The 26,748-nt window shown below is 37.3% G+C and overlaps 1 protein-coding gene across 2 annotated transcripts in view; it reads left to right on the top strand.

Annotated features, from left to right (window-relative positions):
* adamts10 (ADAM metallopeptidase with thrombospondin type 1 motif, 10) overlaps positions 1–26,744 on the top strand; it is a 59,628-nt gene extending 32,884 nt beyond the window's left edge. For both annotated transcript variants that reach the window (XM_081349295.1, XM_081349296.1), the window contains exons 14-25: positions 315–378; positions 849–951; positions 5,459–5,592; positions 9,120–9,243; positions 15,812–15,892; positions 17,174–17,337; positions 17,820–17,946; positions 19,459–19,588; positions 20,261–20,465; positions 20,548–20,724; positions 21,221–21,380; positions 23,513–26,744. In XM_081349295.1, the coding sequence (XP_081205421.1) occupies positions 315–378; positions 849–951; positions 5,459–5,592; positions 9,120–9,243; positions 15,812–15,892; positions 17,174–17,337; positions 17,820–17,946; positions 19,459–19,588; positions 20,261–20,465; positions 20,548–20,724; positions 21,221–21,380; positions 23,513–23,622 (1,579 nt within the window). In that variant the 3' untranslated portion in view covers positions 23,623–26,744. The remainder of the gene's footprint in view (positions 1–314; positions 379–848; positions 952–5,458; positions 5,593–9,119; positions 9,244–15,811; positions 15,893–17,173; positions 17,338–17,819; positions 17,947–19,458; positions 19,589–20,260; positions 20,466–20,547; positions 20,725–21,220; positions 21,381–23,512) is intronic.
* The last annotated feature ends 4 nt before the right edge of the window (positions 26,745–26,748 follow it).

Here is a 26,748-nt window from a genome sequence, read left to right as displayed (position 1 = left end):
TTTAATCAAATAAATGCAGCCTTGGTGGGCATAAGAGCTTCTTCAGAAACATTAAGTAATCTTACCAACCTCAAACTTTGGAACGATAGTGTTTACGAGTGATTCGATGATTCATAATGTTCTTACTCTCAGCCCGTTGTACTCAATGAACCTAGTCTGACGACATGCCAGGAAAAATCGTAAAAACTAACAGATTGACAGAAAGACAGAAGATGTCTGGCTGAAATGAACTTGAGCAGAATATATTGTGTAATTGGGAGTTACATTGAAATTGTACTCAGATGTGTCTGATGCTTGTCCTTGTGTGGATGCAGGCCAACGGTTGGAGGAAAATATTGTCTGGGAGAGAGGAAGCGCTTCAGATCATGCAACATTGATGTGAGTTTGAAAGCCACATGTCACTGTGACTCCATTTTTGTGTGTCTGTTTGAAAGGAACATTTCGGACAAATTTACTCCTATCCCACTTGTAAAGATCTTTGGCTTGTTTTTGAATGGATTCTGTTCCTGTATCATCTAAATTAGTTGATAAGACTGAAGTTCTGACCTATTTTGGGGTGCATTGGACAACCTCTAAATCATGGGTGTCCAATCCTGCTACTGGAGGGCCACTGTCCTGCAGAGTTTAGCTCCAACCCTTATGAAACACACCTGAAACCAGCTAATCAAGGTCTTGTGACCAGAAACTTCTAGGCAAGTGTGTTGGAGCAGGTTGGAGCTAAAGTCTGCTGGACGTTGGACCTCCATGGGCTGCTTTAAATGATGTAGACGTACGCCAATAGAAGAAAATGGTTCACTGTTGCCATGCTCTATAAGATCCTCAGACTGACTGTTTTTTGTGTGCCTTAGGAATGCCCAGTCGGATCTCAGGATTTTCGGGAGATTCAGTGCTCGGACTTCGACAGCGTTCCTTTCCGGGGGAAATTTTACACCTGGAAGCCGTACAGGGGTGGTAAGTATAAAACCCTTAAAGCACCTGTTCTGAGACATTCTGGCCTTTTTACTTTGATTTGTGTAACTTATATTATAGTTAAAATTATAGTCAAATGACTGTATCATTTCTAGATGGCATACCTATTGTCAAACACAAAAAGTACATTTTTACAGAGCCTGTAAGATTTGAAATCTTTGAAAAGCATATCCACATTTACATTTTGTTTCTTCATTCATCCTTAAATAAAGAAAGTTGGCCATAGACATGCATATATATATATTTATTATTCCAATGGTTTACTAGTAGGGCCTATGTGTTTTTTAAATGATTGTGGGATAAGAAATATTTCTGCAGTTGTGCCTGTTTTAAAATTAAAAGCCTTTTTCTACTGTACATGATTTTTGGTGTTATTAAAAGCATGTAGTGGACTATTAAGGGGTGCTTTTTGTGATCAATCTCACATAATGTAGATTGATATCTAATATTGGCTTCAAAATATAAATAGTAATTGTATCACATTGGTGCATCCCTTGAACTAATCCAAATGTTTGTGCTCAGAACTGAACATAAACATGTGAAATCTTAGTTCCCTACCTACCTTTCATGAGAATTATAAAAAATGAGATTATGAGAATGTTTAAGTGCTCGATTGTTGTTGTTTAAGACTGTTTAGGGCTTTTGAAGGTGGTTTCAATATTAGGACTGGACCACCATGCTCCAAATAACCAATCTATACACTGGCTCAGGTCCAGGACAGATGTGTGTGAGAGAGAGAGAGATAGATAGAGAGAGAGAGAGAGAGAGAGAGAGAGAGAGAGAGAGAGAGAGATAGAGAGAGAGAGAGAGAGAGAGATAGAGAGAGAGAGAGAGAGAGAGAGAGAGAGAGAGAGAGAGAGAGAGAGAGAGAGAGAGAGAGAGAGAGAGAGAGAGAGAGAGAGAGTGCAGATAACAGTCTGGCATCCATATGCCGGTCTGCAGACTGCCAACTCCCAGAATCTCCAGTTTAAGTTTCTGCTTTTGATGAATGTGAAGCTGGCTGTCAAGGACATAACTGCCTTTAATCTGCCCCTCCAATAACATAATGGCTTACAGAGAGAAGCCCACTGCAGGCTACAAGCGCTGCTTTCATCAAGTCAGCTGATTTTACAATGGAAATCCCTTGCAGCTGTTAAAATAAGTGCCAGACTGCTGTTTTACCCTGCTTTAGGGTCAGGTGGCATATAGACCTTAGGACTGCACTCTCTCTCTGTTTGAAACTTCTTCTTTTTTGTATGTTCTTTTCATGGAAATAAATGGTGTGATGATATTCCCATTAAGAGGTGCATCAATTTTTGGTGAAATATATTGAAAATGCAAGAGTCAAGCAATCCATAAAGTCTACTCCAGCACATTCCAAAGACTTTCAATGAATTAAAGTTCTAGACTCAGAGGTGCCAATTCACCATTCTTTCACAATTTGAGCCTGATGAATCTTGACATTGTCATCATGGAATATGGCCATGATGTGTCTTCCTACATGGTTGTTTAAGAAATGAAAAAACAATTCGGGTTAGGGTTCAATTAGAGTTAGAAGAACAGTTGCCAAACATATAGCATGCTTGAAACAATAATCACTGCAATAATGATCCAGTCGTAGACTCTTAAGCATTTGCATATTTCCAAACAGTGATTTTTTTTTTTTGGCCGGGCAGTGTATTTTAAATTGTAATTTATTCCAGTGATAGTAAAGTTGAATTTTGAACAGTCATTACTTAAGTCTTCAGTGTCACATGATCCTTCAGAAATCATTCTAATATGCTTGTGAAAACAAAAACTGACCCTTAAATTTTGGTAGTGTACACAGTAATAATGAGAGGAAGACATTTTACAGTGATTTTAGTTACTCTAATTATAATCATAATCACATTTTCATAATCACAGCGTTCTGTTTTCATGAGCTCCAACTTCTTTGCAGCACTGCCTTAATCACATTAAAAGGGTGCTTGTAAATGTAGCCAGTGTCTTAACTTTTGGCAGTCTGTTGAAGTAATAAGTCCAGAAAAAGATTAAAATCACGCTCTATCACTTTTGCCGAAGTTCAGGTTGAGCACATTGCATTGTGAGATACACTGTTCAATGCATTGTGTTCTAGCTGTATGCACTCTCACCAGAACCTCCTGAAACCCATGCACTCCAGTGAAGCCCTCTTCTAGCCACCTCAAAAATACACCTATGGCCTGCCAGAGCAAAGCCTCATGGGATGCGCAGTTTCCATCGTAAGCCTGCTTCAGTATATGTTTTCACAGGCACCCAGGACCTTATCAAATTAGTCCAACACTAACAGAAAATTGGCCAGCAGCTCAAAAACTGCCCTCTTTAGGTTTATAAAACAGAGGAAGAGTTATTATTTAACATAAAGACTGTGGTAGATGTGATTCAACTGATAAGGCAAGCGGGTCTTAGGCAGCCAAAGAAAGATTACACAGAGTTTTCGCACCACCGCTGCCAGGTACAGGCAAGGGGAATGAGTTCAGACCTTCCAGCCTTTCAAGAGTAATATAAAAGAGGCCCAGAGCAAGGACAAAACCACACACTGGTACCAGTATGAGTGAGATTATAAGTCAAGAATTAACTCTTTGTTCTTTGTTACATAACCTATACAGTGTGTAGTGTGGGTAGTATGCTTTGCACTTTTAAACAATACATCAATGTACAGTATGTTTCTTCTCTTAAACACCTTCCATATTTTTTTACCCATTAAGAGTTGTACAAAACTACATACAGATTTTTTTCAAATCAACTAGTCCCTGGGTTGCTAGTCAACTAATTGAATAATAGAATGACTGGATAGTTAGGCTGATTCAGGTTCACCTCACCCCATTTATTAGGGGGCGTTTATATAAGATGCGTCCTTGCTTCCAAAAACAGCTGGATAGAGTTATGGAAGAGAATGCAGCGTACATATAATGAACAAAATTATTGTTGACTGGAAGTGGCGTCCTAAAAATGCAGCTTTTTAGAAAGTTTTTTTTTTTACTGTGAAAATGATTACCTATTAGCATGCTAATTAAAGGATCGTGTCTCAAGATATCAAGATTAAAAAATATGTGTCTGGAAGAAAAATCTAATAGATAAACAAAATAAATACAATCTACGTATACCAGCTGACCTAAGAAATTGACTAGTGAACTAGTGAGGGTACACATCTGTTCAAAAGTTTGAGGTCAATGCGTTTTTTTAATTGATTAAAATTTATAGAAAAGACATATATATAATGTGACAAATGATTTCTGTTTCAAATAAATGTTATTTTTAACTTTCTATTCAATAATTGGTTTCCACAAAAATATTAAGCAGCATAACTATTTTAAACATTAATGATAAGAAGAAGTGTTTCTTGAGCAGCAAATCAGCATATTAGAATGATTTCTGAAGGATCTTGTGACACTGAAGATGAAAGTAATGGCTGCTGAAAATTCAGCTTTACCATCACAGAAATAAATTACATTTTAAATTGTTAAAGTGGAGAACAGTTATTTTAAATTGTAATAATATTTCACAATATAACTGTTTTTACTGTATTTTTAATCAAATAAATGCAGCCTTGGGGAGCCTAAAAGACTTCCCAAACTTTTGAATGATCATGTACCTCCCAAGGAAACAGGCTTCCATGGAACCATAACATCAGCTTTGAGACACAGCCTGTGTCTCCTCTCTCTTTCTTCCTTGTCCGTCAGATGAGTTGTGTGATTTCTTCTTTGTCTCTCAGGGAATGTGCTGAGAGAGGTTGTTTTCCCCTCCAACGTGCTTTATTTACTGTTTCGCAAATTTGTAGGGCCATTACAGAGGAGACTGGGGAATAAAGCCAGTGTGTTGTATGTGCGTTTCAGCTGCTTTATCTTAAGCAAATCATCTAAAATGTGCCCCGGACCCCCTTTCTGCTACTCAAGGATGTGACAGCAGTGGAAGAATAAACTAACTTACATAAACCCCACAAGCTCATTAAAATACCACATGCAGCCATGGAACTCTACAGAATGCTGGCGGCCGTCCCGCAGAGTTAGTATAGTTATAAATCTCCGTTTGGCTTCATGAAATACGCCGTTCATGTGTCCCCATTGTTAGAAGCGCATTAAACCGAGGAGCGAATTTGCCAGCAGTTTGTTTTTAGGTTTGTTTTGCCGTTGTGTAAAGTTAACAATGCATAACACATGAGGAGTCAGTTCTATACAAGCAACAAGAGCGTAATGGCGTTAGCATTAGTTCGTCTCACATTGTGTACCGCATGTTTTATGTTTTCTTACATAAGAGCTTTGTAGATTTTATGACGTCCTGTGATGCTCATGAGGAAGGATACATCAGTCAGTTTAATCTGAGGTTTCTGCATCATTAGCATAGCTAGTCTCCTTAGTCTTTCCTATGGGATGTAGTCTAGTGGACTTCGAGACGTTCAACTTTGTATATCTCCAGCTCTTTTTATAAGTATGTAACATGTTAAATGGCTCATGATCATTGAGGTGTGATGTTTTGCACGTTTTGGCTGCAGGTGGGGTGAAGTCATGCTCGCTGAACTGCCTGGCAGAGGGCTATAACTTCTACACTGAGCGCGCTCCAGCTGTGGTGGACGGCACACCCTGCAGGGACGACTCTCTGGACGTTTGTGTTAATGGCGAGTGTAAGGTGAGACAGTAACACACACTCTTCTTCAAGTATACATATCGGAGTTTTCAGATGGCAGGGTTCGTATGATATGCTTTTCCAATTGTCGGTTTTGGATGGCTTTGAAATTCTGCCAAAGCGAGAGACAACAGAAGAGAAAAACTCCCTCTTTTAGTGATTGACACATAAATCCACCAATCTATCAGCACATTATTGTAGTGATATGGAGAATCCATAGAGTTCTGAAATGGTAAGACTCCATTGCTGCCTCGTCACATTTTTTTCTATCTATTAAGGATGCTTTAACACTACAGCTTATTAGACATCAGAGTTCAGTATCGTTTGGTTGGAGGGAAAAAGATTTTACAGAATATAACTCCTGGCTCAACAATAAGCATGTTGTGGGAGGCTGATGTGGGAGAATTTTAGCCAGTTAGCTGACTAACATAGATATGATTTGTCAAATTTGCAAAAGCGACTTAAAAGCAGTCTTAAACTGTCTTAAAAGTATCAGTAAAAATGTGTTGAAAACTACAAACCAAACTTTTTGGCCTCATATGCCATTGTTTCCCAGTCACATTATAGCTGTATAATTTCCTGTAAATTATAAAAGAAAAATATTTTTATTAAATAATTATTAACAATAATAATAATTTTGACAGATAATTTTGTCACACAACAATGAACGCACTTTGGAGGTTAATATTTTGTAAATAAAGTGGTCATTTGTTATTTTTTTTGCGCAAACAAAGCACTCGCATCACTTCATAAAATTGAGGACAAACCACTGGAGTCACATGTATTACTTTAATGATGTCTTTACTACCTTTCTGGGGCTTGAAATTGATAGTTGCGTAGGCTGTCAATGGAGGGACAGAAATCTCTCAGATTTTATTAAAAAGATCTTCATTTGTGTTCTGAAGATGAACAAAAGCCTTATGGGTTTGGAACGACATGAGGGTAATAGAGTAATTAATGATATCATTTTAATTGGTGGGGGGCTAATCCTAAGTTTTCATAAATAAATAAATAAATAAATATTTTTGTGGCAGCACCTGCCAAAATTACTGGCCCAACTGCCCAGCAGGAAAGAAAAATGCTTCTTTTTGTGCCCTGAATTTGCATCTATTGCCTCATTTATGCTCTTAGTATAGTGCTCACATTGTAGTGTAATGCATTTATCATAGCTTGTCTCAGATTTCATGACGTTTGGTAATACGCCTGTGACAGCTAAACGCTAGTGTCATTCCCTATTATGTTTTGGTAGAAAATTGAAAGCAACAAAAACATGAATATAAAATTAATGTTGGCATATTCTCTTCTGAGTCGTTAGCTAGTTACTGTGGTAAACATCTCCCGCTAGTACTCATGGTGATACTCACTTTGATTATTACCCTTCTTATTCAAAAGTAAAATGTGAAAATAGCCCAGCGGGGTGAGAGAGGTGAAACTGAATTCCGGTTTGGATCAAACAAATTGTGAAAACAGTCTTAAAATGCTGTTTATTAGCAGCATGTTTCATAATGCCAACTGTAGTGTATTTTATTTAGTGTTTCATTTTGTTGTACTGCGCAGGACAGGCTGAATGCGCTACTTTGGAGTGAGTTGGGCTGGTTTATCTTTGCGCTGTTGTCCAGACCTGTGGTTGTTTTTATCAACAGTTCAGTTCAGTCCAGCCCTGTTCTGCTCTGCCCTAAATGCTGCAAGAACTCAGTGACCCCCCCTCCACCCCCCCCCCCCCCACCCCCAGATCCATCTGTCCTCAGCGCACGCAGCTGAACATGATCACAGCGACTTCTCCCACCCTCCCCTTTGTCAACTCTCACCATTTCTCCATTTCTTTCCTTTCCTCCTCTCTTTCCTCTCTTCCTCCATCTCCTTTCCTCACTCATTCTCTCGGCTTTCTTATTTATGGTGCATATAAAAACGGGAGAACGGCAGGGGGAGAAATCAAAGTAGTGTTTGCAACCTCATGGTGGCTTAGCTTCCAAACAATAAGGGTTTGATTATGAAAGCAAGAGCTTTGAAGCACAAGGCATTAAAAGAGCCCGTGGAACCACGTGTCTCGAAGCTCGGCTCTGTTGGGTCCAGCACAGGACATGCCCTGCCTTCTCTGAGCGGCCACTGACTTACCATTGTTGGTTTGAGAAAATAGGTCACACATTTGAAGGTTATGGAATCTAGGCCAGGTCAACAAAAGTCTTTGGAGCTTTAGTGGGATTTTTATGAAGTTACACAGGCCTGGATTTGGAAAGTATCAAGCAGTTTCTGGTCTGCTGGTTACTGAGTTCATTTTGTGTTACCTTTTAGATCCTGACAGCAGAGACTCTTCGGTTTCTTCATCAATGGCCTGTTTTTGTGCAGATTTGGCCCCTCTGGAGAAACCTGCTTGGCTTTGCACAATGTCAATTTAAATGGATTGTGATCTCTCAAGTTCTGGGATTGCTCTCAAGATTATACATCAATGTATTATGGTTGTCAAAAGTAACGTGTTAACACGTGCGATTAGTTAAATTTGTTACAATCATCCGAGCCTATGACTTCATTTCTTCTGCGTTATAGAAAAGAAGAAATGTTAAAGGTCTTTTTACTGGTCTTTTTTACTGGTCTTTTTTACTGGTCTTTTTCTATGCAATTACAGTGAATGGAAACTCAAGCTTTCAAATTTCAAAAAGAATACAAAAGCACAATAACATTATAAAAGTAGGAAAAGACTAAAATTGTTTCTCTGTGAAAAGCTGAATTTCTGCCCCTTGTCGTTGGCGATTTCATGGGGTCTGGAGTCATAGTGCTAATTACTGTTGACTAAAATATGAGGAAGAACCTTTAAAAAAAAAACTTTTATTTTGAAATTTTAACTCTTAACTCCATATCACAGCTTTTGGTTGTTCTGCCATTTTCAGTTCGAGCAAGAAATATTTTTTGCAGAGCACATGACTTCGTCAATGCTATCCCTAATGTTTTATTTGACCCTTTTCCTGATACACTGTTTGTCTGCAAGTAATGTAAAGTTGATCATTTTTATACCAAGCATAATTTATTAAATAGAGCATGGAAAATAGTTTTACAAATGTGTTAATTTGTATAGAGATATGCCTCATTACTCTGATAACAAAGAATGTTTTATACTTATTTGGATGTTTTGTTCTGCATTTGCAGTTTTGCAAATAAGATATGACTAATAACTTACAGTAAATTTAAGTTGAGACAGGTTACTTGCTATCAATACAAAGCAATGCATTGTGGGGATGGTAAAACTGAAAATATTAATGCACTAACAGTATTTTTAGAAGACTTTGAATGGAAAGAATCGATTAAAATACTGCGATCACAGTGTATCGGGTTTGAAAATCAGCAAACTGAACTACTTTACATGGGATCAGCTAAATACACAGCATGCATTTTAATATTGCTTACTTTAAATTTGCACAGACAATGACACAAATGCAAAGTACATTATGTAGTATAATATCTTCAAATTTTACATTCTTTTTCTTCATTGTGACTTTTGCCTTAATCTGTAAATATGTGTATGTATCTGTATGCAGCATGTGGGCTGTGACCGGATTCTTGGCTCGGATGTTCGGGAAGATCGCTGCCGTACTTGTGGAGGAGATGGGAGCAGCTGCCAGGTCATCGAGGGGGTCTTCAATGACTCCTTGTCTGAAGGAGGTACAGAGTGTGTGCACTTCAGTTTGAACTGGAACGATATGTAACAATATGTGCAAAAGAAGCATTGCTGAAATACCATTTCTCTCACTGAGGACCTGGTTGTTGAAAAGTTTCCACAGACAATTTCTTTTCAGACAAACAGTCTTGTGAAATAATGTTTTAGGTGTTAAAATACAAGCCCTCGATGGGATAGATTCAGTAAAAACAGCTTTTCTATTGACAGAGGTAGAGTATCTATGGCTGTGGATTTACAGCTGGTGCTAAAATATGATCACCTTATGTTAAACTAAAGCTCAATTCAGCACAGAGTTGGGTGCTAAAATATTGTTCCTCAGCCTTGAATAGAGCTAAAATCATTTATTTCTGGGCTCAATTCCATCATTGATGATTTAGTTTAACATTAGGGAATCATATTTTAACACCAACTGTAAATCCACAGAAATAAAAACTTGCTTTTCTCTGAAACAACTTTGCTTTTCTGCTGACGTCACTATAGATCACATGAATCAACATTCAAAAGCCATTTAGGCGTTGTCTTCATAAACTCATTCATTATCATTTCCTGATGAGTAAAAATCAAGTTCCGCCCTACATTTTTTTTCTTTTCATACATTTTTCTGTTATACCTTGTGCCGAAACGTTGGTAATACTACAACTGCACACTCTAAGCACATTTTCTCTTTCTCATTTTTGCATCAATTAGAAATATGTCACGTTATGGAAATAAAATGAGTTGTGAACAGCAGTTCATGTTGATTTCAATACATCACATTTCCCGCCTATAGAAAGGGTTATTTAAGGGTACGTTTACACAAAGTTGTTTCTTTTTTGTTTTTCGTGTACAGGTGACAACGTTGTCAAAACAGTCCCCATTCACACAAATCCACTAGTGTTCACTTTTTAAAGAAACACTACGCACCTATAGACTGAACATGTAATACGCATGCAGTCACCGCATATGCGTAAATTTCACCTTAGTATCTTTCAGAAGATGGGTGATATATATTTTTTTCTGTTAATGGTTAAGTGAAGCTTGCAAATGCACATGTGAGACTGCTATTTCTCTTATTAACTGAAGTAACACAAGCCTGGTGCCTGAATTGAGTGATCCCCCAACCACCCCCCACCCCCCCAAACCTCAGAAATGTGTGTGTGACATGCTTTGAGGTACTGGGAGCAGCCTTGGCAAGTTCCTCTGGTGTCTGGGGGAGTATTTTGAGGCCTGGATCTAACCCAGAAGTCCAGTTGAACTGGATTGTCCAGGACATGAGGGAGACTGTTGCTCCTTCCTTCAGTGGCCCACACCAACCTCTTTAAAACCCCTGATAATTCTTCTTTCCTGTTCTCCAGTTAGCACTTTCTCAGCCTGTGTCCAGAGAGTTGTCAGTAAACATGCTTCTCAATTAGCTATTGATGTCATGAGCTGGAAAATGTTAAAATGAACTTGCACTTTGAGATGGGATCATAGTAAATGGTGTGAAAAAGTGGGAAAGGTTTTGCAGTTCTTCTAGTATTATTAATTTAATGTATTTCACTATAAAGAAATCCACAAATGTGTTGCAAGTTGTTTTAATGTTTCAAACCACCCTCCACCCTAGCTTTAAAAAATAATCTGATCGCTTTGCGCCATGTTCTGACACTGAACAGACGCAAGTATTCATTGAGCATGTCAAGAACTAAATGAAAATCAGCTCACTATAAAAGAAAAGGAAGGATGGAGATGGAGGCCAAAAGCAGTTTAATGGTAGAGTGCAAAACTGAATGAGTTTACAGTAAACGACAAGTAAAATGTTATTTTTATAGCACCTTTTAAAACAGTGTTTACAAAGTACAGTAGGCATGAGAGAAATGAAATCGGCAGGCTAAGGATAAAATACATAGAAATAAGAGAATATGAAAACAAAATGCAAGAAATAAGATAACTACTGTACCTGTCAAAAGTTTGGAAACATTAAATTTTTTTGGTTTTTGAAGGAAGTTTCTTATGCTCACTAAGGCTGCATTAAGAACAGTAAATTTGTGAAATATAATTACAAATTAAAAGAACTTCTTTAATTTTAATATGTTTTAAAATGTAATTTATTCCTGTGATGGCAAAACTGAATTTTCAGCATCATTACTCCAGTCTACAGTGTCATTCTATAGAAATTATTCTAACATGCTGATTTGGTGCTTAAGAAACATTTCTTATTATTATCAATGTTGAAAACACTCGTGCTGCTCAATATTTTTATGGAAACTTTGATACATTGTATTCAGAATTCTTTGATAAATATAAAGTTGAAATTTAATTATTTTGTAACAATGTAAAAGTCATTACTGGTACTGTTTTTCTGTCCACACACATATCAACATAACGCAATATCAACATATATCAGTGTACATTCTCCACCAGGTCATATTCATTTTTACATTTTATTCTTAAAAAAGTTAAGGAACAAAGAGTGAGTGGCCCAAAATTTCTGTCGATGGCCCTTTTCAGACTTTAGATTGTGTTTTAAAATCCCTTTATGGAAACTCAAACAATGTGTGTAAGTGAACATCGTGCTTCAGGTCAGATATGTGTTGGACAGCTGCCTTGATGTTGAGGGGTGCTCATGGACTCAAGCCATTCTGAAAAGGCGTTTCATAATTACCTGTTCACATGCAAGGCCCAAGTCATAAACACTGGGATACAGGATCTGAGCCATGCAAAATTCCTTCCTATATTCTGTTCTGAAACAGACACTCTTCAGTCAGGATGAGGGTTTAGTGAGAAACGGGAGTGATCTGAAAAAAATGAATCTTGGATTTCACAAAAATATTAAGCAGCATTTTCAAAATTGATATAGAAATGACAAATGCGAACCCCAAATAAGTATATTAGGATGATTTCTGAAGTATCATGTGACACTGAAGACTGGAGTAAGGATGCTGAAAATTCAGCTTTGCCATAACAGGTATAAAATACTTTTGAAAATAGAATAAAATAGAAAGCTTTTTTTGAAATAGCAATAATATTTCACAATATTACAGTTTTTACTGTGTTTGTGGCCAGTTAACTGCAGCCTTGGTGAGCATAAGAGACTTTTCAAAAACATATCAAATCTGACCAACCTCAAACCTTTGAATAGTAGTGAATGTTAATTGCTTAAATAAAAGGGCATTGTAAAGTGTGTCCAAACTCTTTCCCAGTATGCTGACTAAAGAAGAGATCTAGTTGATCTAGTTACTGTTTGAAATAATTTTGCATGTAAATATCTGCCGTTTGGTGATATGAGAGTCTAGAGTGTGTACTGTGGTAGAGACCTGCTACGGTGAAGTCTTGGCTCTTAAATATTAATACTTGGCACAATGGGTTATCTAGCCACATCTGCACAACCTAATTAATATTCATGACCTAAATCATTACCATAACATGATGTCACAACCAGCCATCAGAACTGATCTAATGAACAGGTATATGACACTGAAATTCTGTGGAAGGGTTGTGATGCTGTTTTAGAAGATAGCAGAGGTTTGAATGTGAGCCGGTTTGGTGTGGGTGGTGTGTTGAATGGCAGGCTGCTGGCTCTGTGCTGGACTGAAGGTTATTCTCAGCTGCAGGAACTGTAGTGGGCCACTCCCTGGGCGGGCAGCGGGAAAACATTGACCACAGTGGCTAGCCGAGGCTGAGATGATGGGCTATTCTTGGCTCTGGCTGTGTTTGTGAGTTCAGGGTTCTTGAGGGTACAAACACAATTTAGACACAAAGAAACAGTTTATTTAAAATGTGGTCAATAAAAGAGAAGCTTCCAGTCATTGTGTGACCAAAACCACACAAATGATTACTAGTGGTTCTTGTCTGCCTGCTTTCTCTCTCTATGTATGTGTGTATGTGGATATGAGTACTCTTGTATATTCTTATTCAGAACCAGTTCCATTTATTTAAAAGGTTTTCATAACTTTTGATTCTGTAAATTAGGGGTGTAACGATACTCTCATGTCACGACACGATATTATTGCGATACTCCAAGACATATAGTAAAGGGTTAAAGGGATAGTTCACTTTGAAATTAAATTTTGGTATGTTTTTGGTATCGTTTTTACCTCTTGTACCGAGATCATGTCCGGCGCTTTCTGGCGCTTGCGCAGACTAAGCCAGAACGCACGCGCACGTCACACACCAGGAAGCGCACGCGCCCTCAGATCACTTGGATGTGGTTGTGTAGAGGTAAAAACGATATAAATACTGTTCGTTTTCTCACACAAACCGCTCGTTTCGTGTCTTAGGCCATCAATGTGTACTTACGATGGGGAATTGTTTAATTTGGACTTCACTGTGCATGCTCTTTGAGATAGTGACCATAGACACAAGAACGGTTTGACCTAAAAATATCAAAATTGAAACTACTGCGGAAACAAAGACACCTACATCTTGGATGCCCTTGAGGTAAGCTAAAACATACCAAAATTTAATTTCAAAGTGAACTATCCCTTTAACAAAAAATGTACTGTTGATTAAAATGCCAAATTTGGTGTTACATTGTGGGTGTAAATCAATAGGCCTGGACTTGGTGCTGATAACCTAATGCACAGGACAATAGCGACACCAGAATAAAAATATTCATGATTCTGAATCTGAAAATACAGAATTATTTCAGACAAATATGCTTGCACTCTAGCCTGGAAATCCAGACCTAAATCTAAAAGATTAATGGTCTGGCGTCGACTAATGAAAATCGGCCAGCTCAAGGGATGGCACCAAGCATGCATTTGAAAATCTCACTGCACGCAATTGGATAACACTACGACCAATAACAACAATAAACCCCATACGCTTAGCTACCAGCGGAGCTACTGGTAGATTATACTCTTACCGTATCCGGTCGGCAAAACAGCAAAAACGTCCTTCTTGCAAAGGAACGATTCGAGCGGCGTCTTCTGTTCCTGTTTTAGATAAAAAGCCAAGTCTAACTCGATCATTGTAGCGGCCAAAGCCGTTTCAAACAACTGTAATTCATCCATAGCCATCTTGCAATGTTTACTAATGACTTTGACGTCACAGCGCTGTCGTCATCTGTTTAGCTCGCCTCTGGCCCGACTATATCAGATAACCCGATGTGATTGGTGCAGCTCAGATCGAGGGGCATATTTAATGAGCATCATTACTAGACACCAGAGTAACTTGCTGAGCAAATTCAACTTGTGCTCTCGCGAGAATTCTGGTTTACCAGGGTACTTGCACTCTGTCCCTGATTAGATATATTTAATATAATGTAGGCCACTTTTTTTACTGGTGACATAAGACATTTGGCATTATCAGGACCCACAAATATTCCCCGATTGCATTATTATACATTATATTCAACATTATATATAGCACTATTTAATGTAGTTCTGACACTAAAACTGAAAACTTGAATTTTTTCCTCACACAGAAATTTTATTTGGGTGAACTATATACTGTACAATACATATTGTCACTATCTACAATACAGTACATATTGTTGCATTTTTGTATTGCGATATATTGTGACGATATATTGTTGCACCTATATATATATATATATATATATATATATATATATATATATATATATATATATATAATGGTGTGTCCTGCACAACTAGTTCAATTCCCAAACAATTGACTATTGAACCTGTTGTATTTAGTGGATCAAAAACATGTATGAGTCAGTTGGAATTATAACAGAATTAATCTGATAATCTGACTCACTGTCATTTCATCATGTCTGACTCCAAAAATCATGATTAATGTATTATGATGAGAAGTATTATAAACACGAATGAGCAAATTAATTTGCTTTTAGTATTTTTAATGTACTTTTTTTTTTAGTATTTTTAATGTACTTTTTATTTATTTTATTTATGTATTTAATTTAGTTCAGACTAATTATTGGATCTCATTTATTTTAGCCGCCTCATTAAAATATACAGTATACTATATATTATTATATGTAATAATATAAAAAATTATATATATGAAGCAATACCACCTTTGTGCTGCATTTAAAACACCTTTTGCAAGAATTTGTTATATCAGTTCTGTTTAAATAAAAATATTTCATCATTTGGCAACTGAATATTGAGAGAAATAAGTGCAATAAGAATTGCTTTTTTTATTTATATTTCTTCTTCAAAAGTAGTATAAAAATCTCTTATTAAATCTTTAGGGAAAGAAAATTATTTATATGAATCAGAACCAGAATCAGTAAATTCGTTAGGAATTCCATTCTTAGTTGATGATTTATTATGTTGTTGCACAGTCTTCACCACATTGCCTCCTGACTCTTGACAACAAAATCTATGTCGGTGGCAGGACTGTATGGAAAAATTAGTTTGGCTCTTTTCTTTTTTTACTCATTTGTCAGAGGCTGAAGTTGTTTGCAGGCCTGTGGTGGAATCTGGCCTTAAACACGTGTGTTGGGCAGCAGAACTGAGAGACGTTGCCCAGGAATTCATTCGGAATCTCAAACCTCTGCATATCCCATCACAGTCACTCTCAGTGAAGCACCACTAACTGCATTGTTCTCTTGCTATGAATAAGTGTGTGTGTGTGTCCGTGCGTGTGTCCACTCTCTCTTAGGTTATGAGGAGGTGGTCAGAATCCCCAAAGGATCTGTATTCATACACATCCAAGAGCTCAACGTCTCTAACAATTACTTGGGTGAGACAATATTTTTCATGGTTTTACTCAAATATGAGCCTCTCAGAGGAACTAATAAACTGTTGGAGTTAGTAGATTCTGTAAAGAGCTTCACCGCTGACCTGCAAGCATAGATCTGATACGGCTTTGTTGTCCCTCATGGCTCAGCTAAGATTACTTGTGCTTTTTCAAATTTTAAAATTGTTAACCCATGGTCATTTACCCAGAGTTATCTTGTTCAATGTTTTACACTGTTCATTCATACTTCACCCTGGGCTAGTAATTAATCTTGAGTAGTCAGGTTTCCAGATTTTACAAATGTGCTTTTGTGAACCTTTGGTTAATATTTGTGTATTTATGAGATTATTGCATTCGCTCACAAAACATTTGCTTTGCAAAAGCATAGAAATATAGTTTTTCCTCCCATCTCATTATTTCAATCAGTTTTGAGTTTGCTCACAAAGTGGAACGCAAAACTGGTGATGTAATAGTATTAATTGGAAGGAAAAGCTATGGAAGCTTGTTTCCGCCACGGAATACAATTTTTTTTAAAGAGAATTGCGACTTTTTATCTCACAGTTCAGACTTTTTTTCCAATTGCGTTATATATAGTTGCAATTGCAAGTTATAATGTCAGAATTGTGGGATATAAACTCGCAATTGCGAGAAATAAAGTCAGAATTGTGAGTTTATACCTCGCAATTCTGACTACTTCTCTCAGAATTGTGAGCTAAACTCACAATTGCTAGTTTTAAAGTCCAATTCTGAGAGAAAAAATACTTTTTTTCCTCACAATTGCAAGTTTATATCTCGCAATTCTGACTTTATAACATGCAATTGCTACTTATATGACTTTATATCACACTATTCTTAGAAAAAAAGTTTTTTTTTTTTTTATTCCATGTCAGAAGAAACAATCTTCCATCATATTTAAATGCTTTTGTGAGCAAACTCAGTTTCTTTCTTACTTTCCCTTCCGTTTCATATTTTTCCCATAGCCCTTAGGGGCTTCATGAGTTTGATTAGATGCCTGTTGCTAAAACAACTAAGTATTTTATACTTTGGTTAGTGAAGCTTTGTGGCATTATCCCCAAATTGTGGTGCCAGACTTAACAGTTCCAACTTCCTTTTTATAAGTGTCAAACTTTATTTAACCAAGGGTTCAAAGTGTACCCAAACCCTGGGGTTAGTCAGAGCATGAAAAGCCTGTAAATTAACAGTTAATTTGTCTTTTTTTCACGTTGAAGAGTCTGCTGTGTATTGAGGCCTGTTAATTATTAACCCTTTCCATGATTACCACAGTGTTGAAGAGCAAGGGGGATCAGTACTTCATCAACGGCAAGCTGACCATCGACACTCCACGACGCTTTGACATCGCAGGAACCACCTTCCACTATCGCCGACCCACCAATGAACCAGAGACCCTGGAAGCACTTGGACCCACCAACATGACCCTGATCGTCATGGTAATGCAGAGATGCTGGGTGGTCTGTTCAAGCAGTATATTTGTGCACTGCTAGTGTTGGTACAGATGCCTCAGAATTTAGACAGCTGCAATGTATTTGCTAAGTGTAATTTTCGGTGTAAATGTTATTTCAAGCTGAAATGTGTAATTTTTTTCATAAGTACTTACTCCTGTCCCGGTTTAATATGCTGAGAGAACAATGAGTAGGCCATTTGTAGATTTATTGCCCTGAGAAATTTAAACAATGTGTTTCTTTGTGCTGTCAAAACATTGCTTGTTTTTTTTTAGCATTCAGATCAGCCCGATACAGAAACCATAACGTGGGTTTGGCTCAGGAATATCTGTTTATTCTAGCAATGAAAGATGGAACCTGTTATAAAACAATTATTATTTATTTAATTTCATTACGAACTATCCAGCTTCATTAAAATGCTGAACGTTTGAAATCAAAGAGCTGAAGGCCACTTGTGTGGTGTGTTGCAGGTTTTGGTCCGTGAGGAGAATCCTGGGATCCATTACCGTTTTAACCCACCTGTCAACAGAGATCCACTGAGCGTTTATGCCTGGCATTATACATCCTGGTCCCGCTGCTCTGCGTTGTGTGCAGGAGGTAACAGTTTTCTGTCTGTTATGGTTGAATTGTCTCTTCACTGACACACATAAAGAAATGATTCACACATGAAAGTGGCATTTAAAGGTTTTCGTCAAAGAAACTGAATTTAAATGGTGTACGCATTCACAATGATTGCTAAATGCACAAGAAAATCAAGCTGTCCAACACAGTTCACATAAACAATGCAAATTTCCCATGTCTGCCTGTTAGGATGTGTGTGAACAGTTTGAAAGCCTGGGAAACCTGGACTGTATATACCAAAATCACCAGCTTTGATATCACTTCCTATGCTCAAGCTCTTTCCCCTTTATTCTTGTATTCATGCTTTGTGAGTTAATGACCCGTATTTATCTTGCTGATAAGAAACTATTAGCTGTGGCTCAGAACTAATTTGCTGTCGAAAACATGGAATCTGTTCCAGAATCGCTTAAAGGCATCATGAAGGTTGTTCGTTAAAAGCTGTAATGGAAAATGCAATCCCACAATGCATTAAAATAAATGCAAAATGGCGGGCCAAGCAAAATAAACATCTAATTATAATACTGTGAAGTTTTGATTAAAAATATGGATGCACAATATATTGTATTATATCAGTTACCAGCCAGTGTTAGAAATGCATAGATATTGCTCCATGCTGAATATATGTCTGCCGATATTAGATATTATGCATGCTCATTTCTCCTATTTTTACTTCTAGATTACCTTTGCCATCATGTATCACTTAAAGTTAACATTTAACACTGTTAGTAGTCTTTAGCATATTTCAAAGTGAATATCTATTTTTCATACTGTACATTATAATGTTGTGATATCTAAATGAACTTTATTTACTTTTTTTTTCAGGTTATATACACTATAATTCAAAAGTTTGGGGAGATTATTTGATTTATTTGATCAAAATATAAAAAAACAGTAACTACAATTTAAAATAACGGTTTCCTATTTTAATATAGTTTAAAATGTAATTTATTCCTGTGATAAGCAAAGCTGAATTTTCAGCTTCAATACTGTCTTCAATAAGTCTTCAGTGTCAAATCATTCACAAATCATTCTAATATGCTGATTTGTTTTTGATTAATTTAATGAATCTTTGCTGAATAAAAGATCTGACCCCAAACTTCTGAATGGTAGTATATACAAAAAAAATATAGAATTAATATTTTAGTATAGAATTAAGAATTAATTATCAGCTTTTTGGTATCATGCTAGATTTGTAATGTTTGTCACAAATTTAGTGGCCTTAAAACCAGCCACTTTTAAGGTTCCATTTCAGTTAGGATGCTGCCTTTATGGCAGATGTCTGTTTAGGTGGTAAGCAGCAAGGCAGCTCGCTAGATTTTGGAACAGAGCCATAACCACAACGGATCAAAACCGTAATAACTTCACAGGGACTGTTTACACAAAGACAAGAATGAAACAGCACTGATATCAAAGCTTCATGTTTGTATGATTAGGGATTGTGATAATCTAGTGTGATTTACACAGCAAAGACTTTTCTCTGTGTCACAGGGGTTCAAGTCCAGCAGGTAGTGTGCAAGAAACAAGCTGACCTCTCTGTGGTTTACAACCATTTCTGTGACAAGAAGAACAAGCCCAAAGACAAGAAAAGACCGTGCAACTTGGAGCCCTGCCCTCCAATGTGGGTGTTCTGTATGTGTTTGTGTGTGGCATTAACATCCATCCTGAGTGATCCAAACACATATGCACTGTGCTAAATACAGGTGTAAATGGCATGCTTATGGGAACATAATTCGTAATTCGATCATGCAAACCACATTCAGACATGGTCAGGGATGCATACGGCCACATAAGATTTGCAGTAAATGCTAATGTGTCCTTATGTTTTCCAGATATTATCAAAAGACCACCAATTTGCCAGTCACTGTTGTATCAACCATTTGCTAAGCTAATTAGTATGATTTTTATGATTTTTTTCATTTATAATTCATTTTTTAAAATGTTTTTCAATACAAAATAATGATACATTACAAATTACAAACTTTCTGATTCATATATATATATATATATATATATATATATATATATATATATATATATATATATATATATATATATATACATATATATAGGGAATGATGGCACCACATTGATCAGGCATACTGAAGATGTATATATATGAATCTGAAAGTTTATTTGTAATGTATCATTATTTTGTATTGAAAAACATTTTAAAAAATTATAAATGAAAAAATCATAAAAATTATACTAATTAGCAAATGGTTGGTACGTATGCCTAATCAGTGTGGTGCCATCATTCCCTGATATCTGTTGGTATGTGTGTTTCTGTCAGGTGGTGGACAGGAGACTGGTCAGAATGCAGTCGGAGCTGTAACAGAGGTGTGCGCACACGGGAAGTGCTGTGTAAGAGGAAGATCTCGGCTACAGAGGAGAAAGTCCTGGATGACGTGGCCTGCACCCCACCTCGGCCTTCCATCACCGAGCCCTGCAACAACCACAGCTGCCCACCAGAATGGCATGCCCTGGACTGGTCTGAGGTACAGTAGAAGAACATCTATTTTCGGGTTATCTGTTATTTGGGAAGTTCTCTCTTAATCTGTTGTGATTTTTCTTTTGCAGTGTACTCCTAGCTGTGGTCCTGGTTATAGGTACAGGGTGATTTTATGTAGAAGTGGAGAGAACGGTGAAACATTGGCAGAGTCAGAGTGCCCGAAACAAAGCCGTCCGACCACCAGGGTGCGCTGCAACATACAACGTTGCCCACCACCTCAGTGGGTTACGGGACCCTGGGGAGAGGTGAGATCTAATTCAAAACAGTGAGATTGTCACTTTGTGACACAAACACATTTATCACAAACACTTAAAACATCTGACACAAGTGTTAATGTTTAAGATAAATTAGATTATGACTTAAATAGATGTGAATGACAAAAATATAATAGTTAGACCAAGCAAATAAAAACATCAATCTAATGTTTAGTGCACAAGGGAAAAAATATTTATTTAACATTTACATTTTATATATATTTCATTAATTCATTCATTCATTCATTCATTTATTCATTCAAATAAATAGAAATGTTACAAAAACGAAGACTTCCAACCTTATACGTGATTCTTAATTTTGTTATATAAAAGTTTTTTGTTGTCTTCCCAGCAGGTGAAAACATGCACTGAATCGAGTTTAAAAATGTTAAAAGACAAAACAATGCTGGGTCCATATATGTGAAAAGTTTCTTTTCTTATACATGTTCCATGTCCTTTTTGACGTGTGTGTCTGTGTGTGTTCTAGTGCTCGGCTAGGTGTGGTATGGGTCAGGAGATTCGTTTAGTGCAGTGTCTGACACACACTGGCCAGCCATCCAACGAGTGCCCTGAGACACATCGTCCCGCCTCCATGCAGCAGTGCAAGAGCAAGTGTGACCACAGTGGCCCTACAGATAACCCTGAAGGTTAGAGGACTCAATTTGCATACCATCTGTTTTTTTTGGCAAAAATGTCCCACAATCTACTGCTCTTTTAGCTTTAACAACTATGCTGACGCAATTTTAGGATAGTAGTATGTCCCAAAACGGATATACTGTCTTACTGCAGTGCTGCAGTGATGACATATTTTCATAGGTCAACCCAGAAGTTAGCATCACCCTGGTTCTCTCAACAAAAACCCAAGGAATTTTTCACAGATTTCTGGATTATTTCAGAAAATAAGCTCTGTGACCAACAAGAGTTTATGATTCTTAAACATTTTGTTCATCACAATCTTCACAAATGAACACAACGTCTGATTTTCGAAGCCCAAATGCAATGGCCAGAAGTAGGCCTGTCGCGATAGTCGATAAGTCGATTAATCGCACGATAAAAAAAAATGAGCTCGATAATTTTTCCGGCCGCGATAATTCCATTTGCATGCTTGTTTGTTTTCCTTGTCTCTCTCTCTCTACCAAAGAGACTGGATGACCACTCTCGCTCGGTTCTTTAGCGTATAGGAGGAGTGAACCCTCTTGTTGTCAGTTGCATGGTCTTTGTGTGAGAAGGCGGCGCCGCGGCGCTTGTCAGTCACATGGTCTTTGTATGGGAAAGCGCCGGCGGGAGTGTTTGCGGCTACTGCCGGGAGAGAGAGAAGACGCTAGTTGTGAGTTGCGACAGCGAGCCCGATCACATGAAAATGCGTATCTATACCACGAATGTTATTTCTCGTGCCATTTATACGCCAAAAATAGTTTTTGCGTGCATATGATACGCTCTTTATGGCGTGTAATACGCACGCACTCCTCACCCCTAATCCTAACCAAGTATTTTCAGTGCGTAGCATGCACGCAATAAAGTGCGTCTCCGTCTTCCCGACAGTACACAATCACTTGACAAAGTAACAGGAGGACAAAGTAACAGGAGTAACAGTGCAAAATTGTGCGATATGGCTTGTTGAGGCTTTTTTTTATTTGTTTACAAAGGTCCTAACTGTCAGTTTTGCCTGTTATGGAATGTATCACTATTTAATAATGTCTAAAGCCTAATGTTTAATATTTTTTGAAGTGCAATTTTGTTTCATTTTATTTATTAACAGACATTTATTTTGTTAACAGACACTAAGAGTCCATTGCTTTCATTGTTTTTGGTTGTTTTGTTCATTTTTTGGGATATTTAAAATGTTTTCCGTTTTCAATGTTTAATATTCTTTAGAAATAAAAGTTTATAGATCGTTGAAAAGGTGTACCTGCATTATTATGCCATTATAATTATATGAAATGAAAATGGTCTCAGAACGACAATATTATCGTTTATCGCGATAATTTCTTGGACTATTTATCGTCCAGCAAAATTTGTTATCGTGACAGGCCTAGCCAGAAGTAAAAATCTAAACGTAGACTACAAACGAATTACTACCATTAACCTTCAGTCTTTATTTAAAAACATTTTCTCTGAAAGTTTGAGTTTGAATAGTTTCCAAGAGCACAATTATAAACACAATGAAAGCTGTAAAAGCTGACTAGTGACTAGATGAGCTAACCTGTTCAAGCGTGATGCGTTTAATTTCCCAGGCAACCTCTTGTCCATTTTAGCCATCTTGTTAGCAACTGTCATTTTCAGGACAAGTAAACATCAATCAAAACATCAGGACATCAATTTTTAATGATAAGAAGCTAAAACCTGCCCGAAAAGTCGCTTAATGTCGCTAGTTGACGTCATGCGACTACATGTTAACCAGCAATCCAAAAAAAGTATCTAGATTTGTTGCTAAATGCTTTTTGAAAAAGTCGCTAAAGGGGTCTAAAAAGTCACTAGTCTTGCGACAAAGTCTTTAGGTTGGCTATTAATGTCAAAGACTAAAATGTGAAAATATCTTGAGCTTGTGTTACCACAGACCTCATTTGGAAATGGAAGTGCTAAAATGCTAACTCAAAAGCCATTCCTGCAGAACTCTACATACTTTAACACAGTTAAATGCAAATTGAGACATGGTCCCTAAAACTATACACCACGAAGTACTTGTGGAAATTTGTTACATGCTTGAAGAAACTGGGATGCATATTGCATTTCTATTTAATGTGCATGTGACTGACTGTACTTTTTGTGTGTCCTGCAGAGTGTAAAGATGTGAACACAGTGGCATACTGCCCCCTGGTGCTCAGGTTCAAGTTTTGCAGCCGTGCATACTTCAGACAGATGTGCTGCAAAACCTGCCAAGGACACTGACCTCCCTCTCTCTCTCTCACACTTTCTATGTCTCTCTCTTTCTCTCTCGCCCTCATTTTCTCCTCCCTCATCTTCTTGCATGGCCAAAACCGCCCATGCTCAGCATTCCACTGGAGGAGTGCTGCTAACCACTGGCAAACTTACATCATTGTGGGAGAAAGCCTGGAAGAAATGAGAGCAAGAGAGAGACGTGTAAAGAAAGAGAGAGAGAGAATGTCTGTGCTGCTCTCTTTCTCTCCCTCCGACCAGATGCTTTGGCACTGCTGCTGTGAATACCAGTCTGCCCAGAAGACATCTGTCAGTGTTTCTTTTGCTCTTCCACGTGGTGCTTTCGGCCATTACTTATCATACAGAGAAGTGTTTGTGTGGACTGTAACACTTGTACTGCTAGTTCTCAGTGAATAATAGTCGTCTATTATCGTAATGTGATAAAATAAGCATTTTTAGACCAATCGTCTTTATCATAGTCTCAAAGGTGCACTCAGTATTTTTTTTGTTTGTTTGTGTAGTGCTGATCGTCTTGGACTTATACTGACACCTAGTGTTGTGGGTGAATCATCATGCACAATAGTTATCAGTATTATTTCAGTAGTATTATTATTCCACAAGCAAAAGATAAAATGAGTAGTATTCAGCTTGTCATGTGATCTCAACATGGCTGCCCCCATGAGAGACCCACTCCATGTAAAATAAAACAGCTTTTATTAGGTTGGGATGTTAAACATATTTTAAAAAAAACCTTTTTATTTTGCTTGTGTTAAAAAAAATTGAGGAAAAAAAATATTGAGTGCATCTTTAAAGGCATAATTCACCCAAAATGGAATATCCCGTCATTATTTACTCACCCTCATGTTGCTCCAAACCTGTATGGGGAGGTTAAGACCCCATTGACTTTCAATAAATTGTTAAAAAAAGACTATTATCTATAAAATAAAATAGAAATCACAGAAAAAAAGAAAGTCATACTGGTTTGGGACAACATGAGGGTGAGTAAATGATGTATTTTAAATTTTAGGTGAACTATCCCTTTAAGGGCCTTCACACTTACAGCAATTTACTGAGCAACCATGCTCATGTTGGTTTGAAAGCAACATGAGTAAAGGTGTGGTCACATTAACCGCTGTTTTGCGAATATTCGGAGACGGAATCCAGTCATTTCAATAGATATCCCTGCGATCAGGAATTTTGCGTGCGGACGAAAGATTTCCCCATGCAGATCTCGCAACGGGTTCAAATTGACTAACAGAAAGTTGCAAATTTGCTGCGTTGACCAACAGAAAGCTGCTTGGCTTGAATGTGAGCTGTGCTTGACAATATAGAATGACCTTTTTCTGCCCGTGAAGTTTTGCCGAAAATTCACTAAAATGGCAGCGCCTTAGCACCTCATTATACAGATGGATGCTGCAGGTAGGAACATTTACTAGCAGTGACTTGTTGACATTCAACAATTCAATTTAGCTGCCCGTGTGAACGGCCCTTTAGAGACACTTCAGATCACTCAGATAACATAAGCTCTCATTTGGTGTGGTTGGTGCTGTATACTGTATCTTTTAATCGGACGGCCTTGTGGCTATTTGCAGGTGCTGTGTCATTTTCTTGCCATCCGGTCCCATAATGTTTACGCTAATTATTAATAAGATACCGTGCGTCAGTCAAACCTAGATGAACAATGAACTGTTTAGCAAACCGAGGGAAACGAGAGGTCAGTTTAGCTTCCATGTAATAGCAGTTAAAGAGGCCAATGGAAGCTGTTGTTGAACCATGTGGTGGATTTCACAAGTCAGACACTTTTTACCCAGATAATGTACTGTACTCTTAATGCACCACAAGTCTCTGTGCATCAACTGTGGTGACTGCAGAATTGTGACCTTCTGCTTCATTTTATCAGGTCAGGACCATTCCCAAAAGTTCATGCTTTTACCTTTGAGATTGTTAAACAGTAGTTTGGGTTCTGCCATAATCTACTTGCTCTTACGTTGTTCAAATCCTTTTTTCTTCTTCTCTGGGACACAAAATGAGATATTTAGCAGAATGTCCAAGCTGCTTTATACCATACAGTGAAAGTGGTGGGTGATTCACACAGTTAAACGTTTTAAAAAGCATTATAAAGTTCTATAAATGTACTACAATTATATTCCAGTTCCTCTATAGCCATACAATAGGTTTGTGTGAGTAAAATACCAAAATATGAGTCATTGTTTGAAGTGACAGACTGGCGCTTGAATATGCGCACATGCAAATAAGATTTGAGAGTAAAGGGGAAGAATTAGGGTGGAAGTAATACTTTATACTTTTTTTTGCAATTTCTTTTTGGGTCTGTTCCTCACAAAACTAAAACATCTTTCATAAAGGTTTAGAACAGCATAATGGTAATTAAATGACAGAATTTTTCATTTGTAGGTGAACTATTCAAAGTTTTTTTTTTTAACTTGTGTTCTCATAATATGTGTTGATTGATTGGATTGATTGATCCAAATATCAACATTTCAACTTTGTCTAAACTTACTAGTATCAACCACCGTTAGAGAGCCATAACAGACCTTCTCCCTGTCCTGGGTCCTGGCAGCGCATGTCGAATATTTGATTTGAAGAGCAGATCTTGAGGAGATGGCATCCATTCAAGGACTGGTGGCTAATCTGTGGTGCTACAGTATGGTGCTATATCTTTATTTGTCATAATCTCAAGATTCATGTTATTTTTTTATTTTAGGAATTGTTTTGTTAAAGGTAATACATTTGCTAAGGAAAAATATATAAGCAAGATTCTATGAAAACTAGAATTATTCTTTAAGTCTCTCTGCAGAGACACTAACTTTGTAATCATATATTTGGTACAATATTATGTGAAAGATGAAAATGCTGTTTTGCTTTTGATGGTAAGCTTTTTACTTTTTTAATGTTAAAATTTTGCTGTGTTGCTACATTTGCAATAACTGTAGATTCACTTTGGAAATGCAGTCACACTTTTTTTTGGGACTTTTTTTAATGTTGATTTTCACATGCTACTCCGTAACATGCTGTACCGTCATGTGCCTGTGATGTAGTTTTTGCCCTCCGAATTGTATGTAGACCAGTTGAAATGGATTTGAAATGCTGAATAAAAACATGCATTGTGTACAAATAATA

The sequence above is a fragment of the Scardinius erythrophthalmus genome, assembly GCF_964197995.2.
Source record: "Scardinius erythrophthalmus genome assembly, chromosome: 20".
Lineage (NCBI taxonomy): Eukaryota > Metazoa > Chordata > Actinopteri > Cypriniformes > Leuciscidae > Scardinius > Scardinius erythrophthalmus.
Note: the sequence above shows the minus strand (reverse complement) of the source record. Positions and strands in the feature narration are given on the sequence as shown.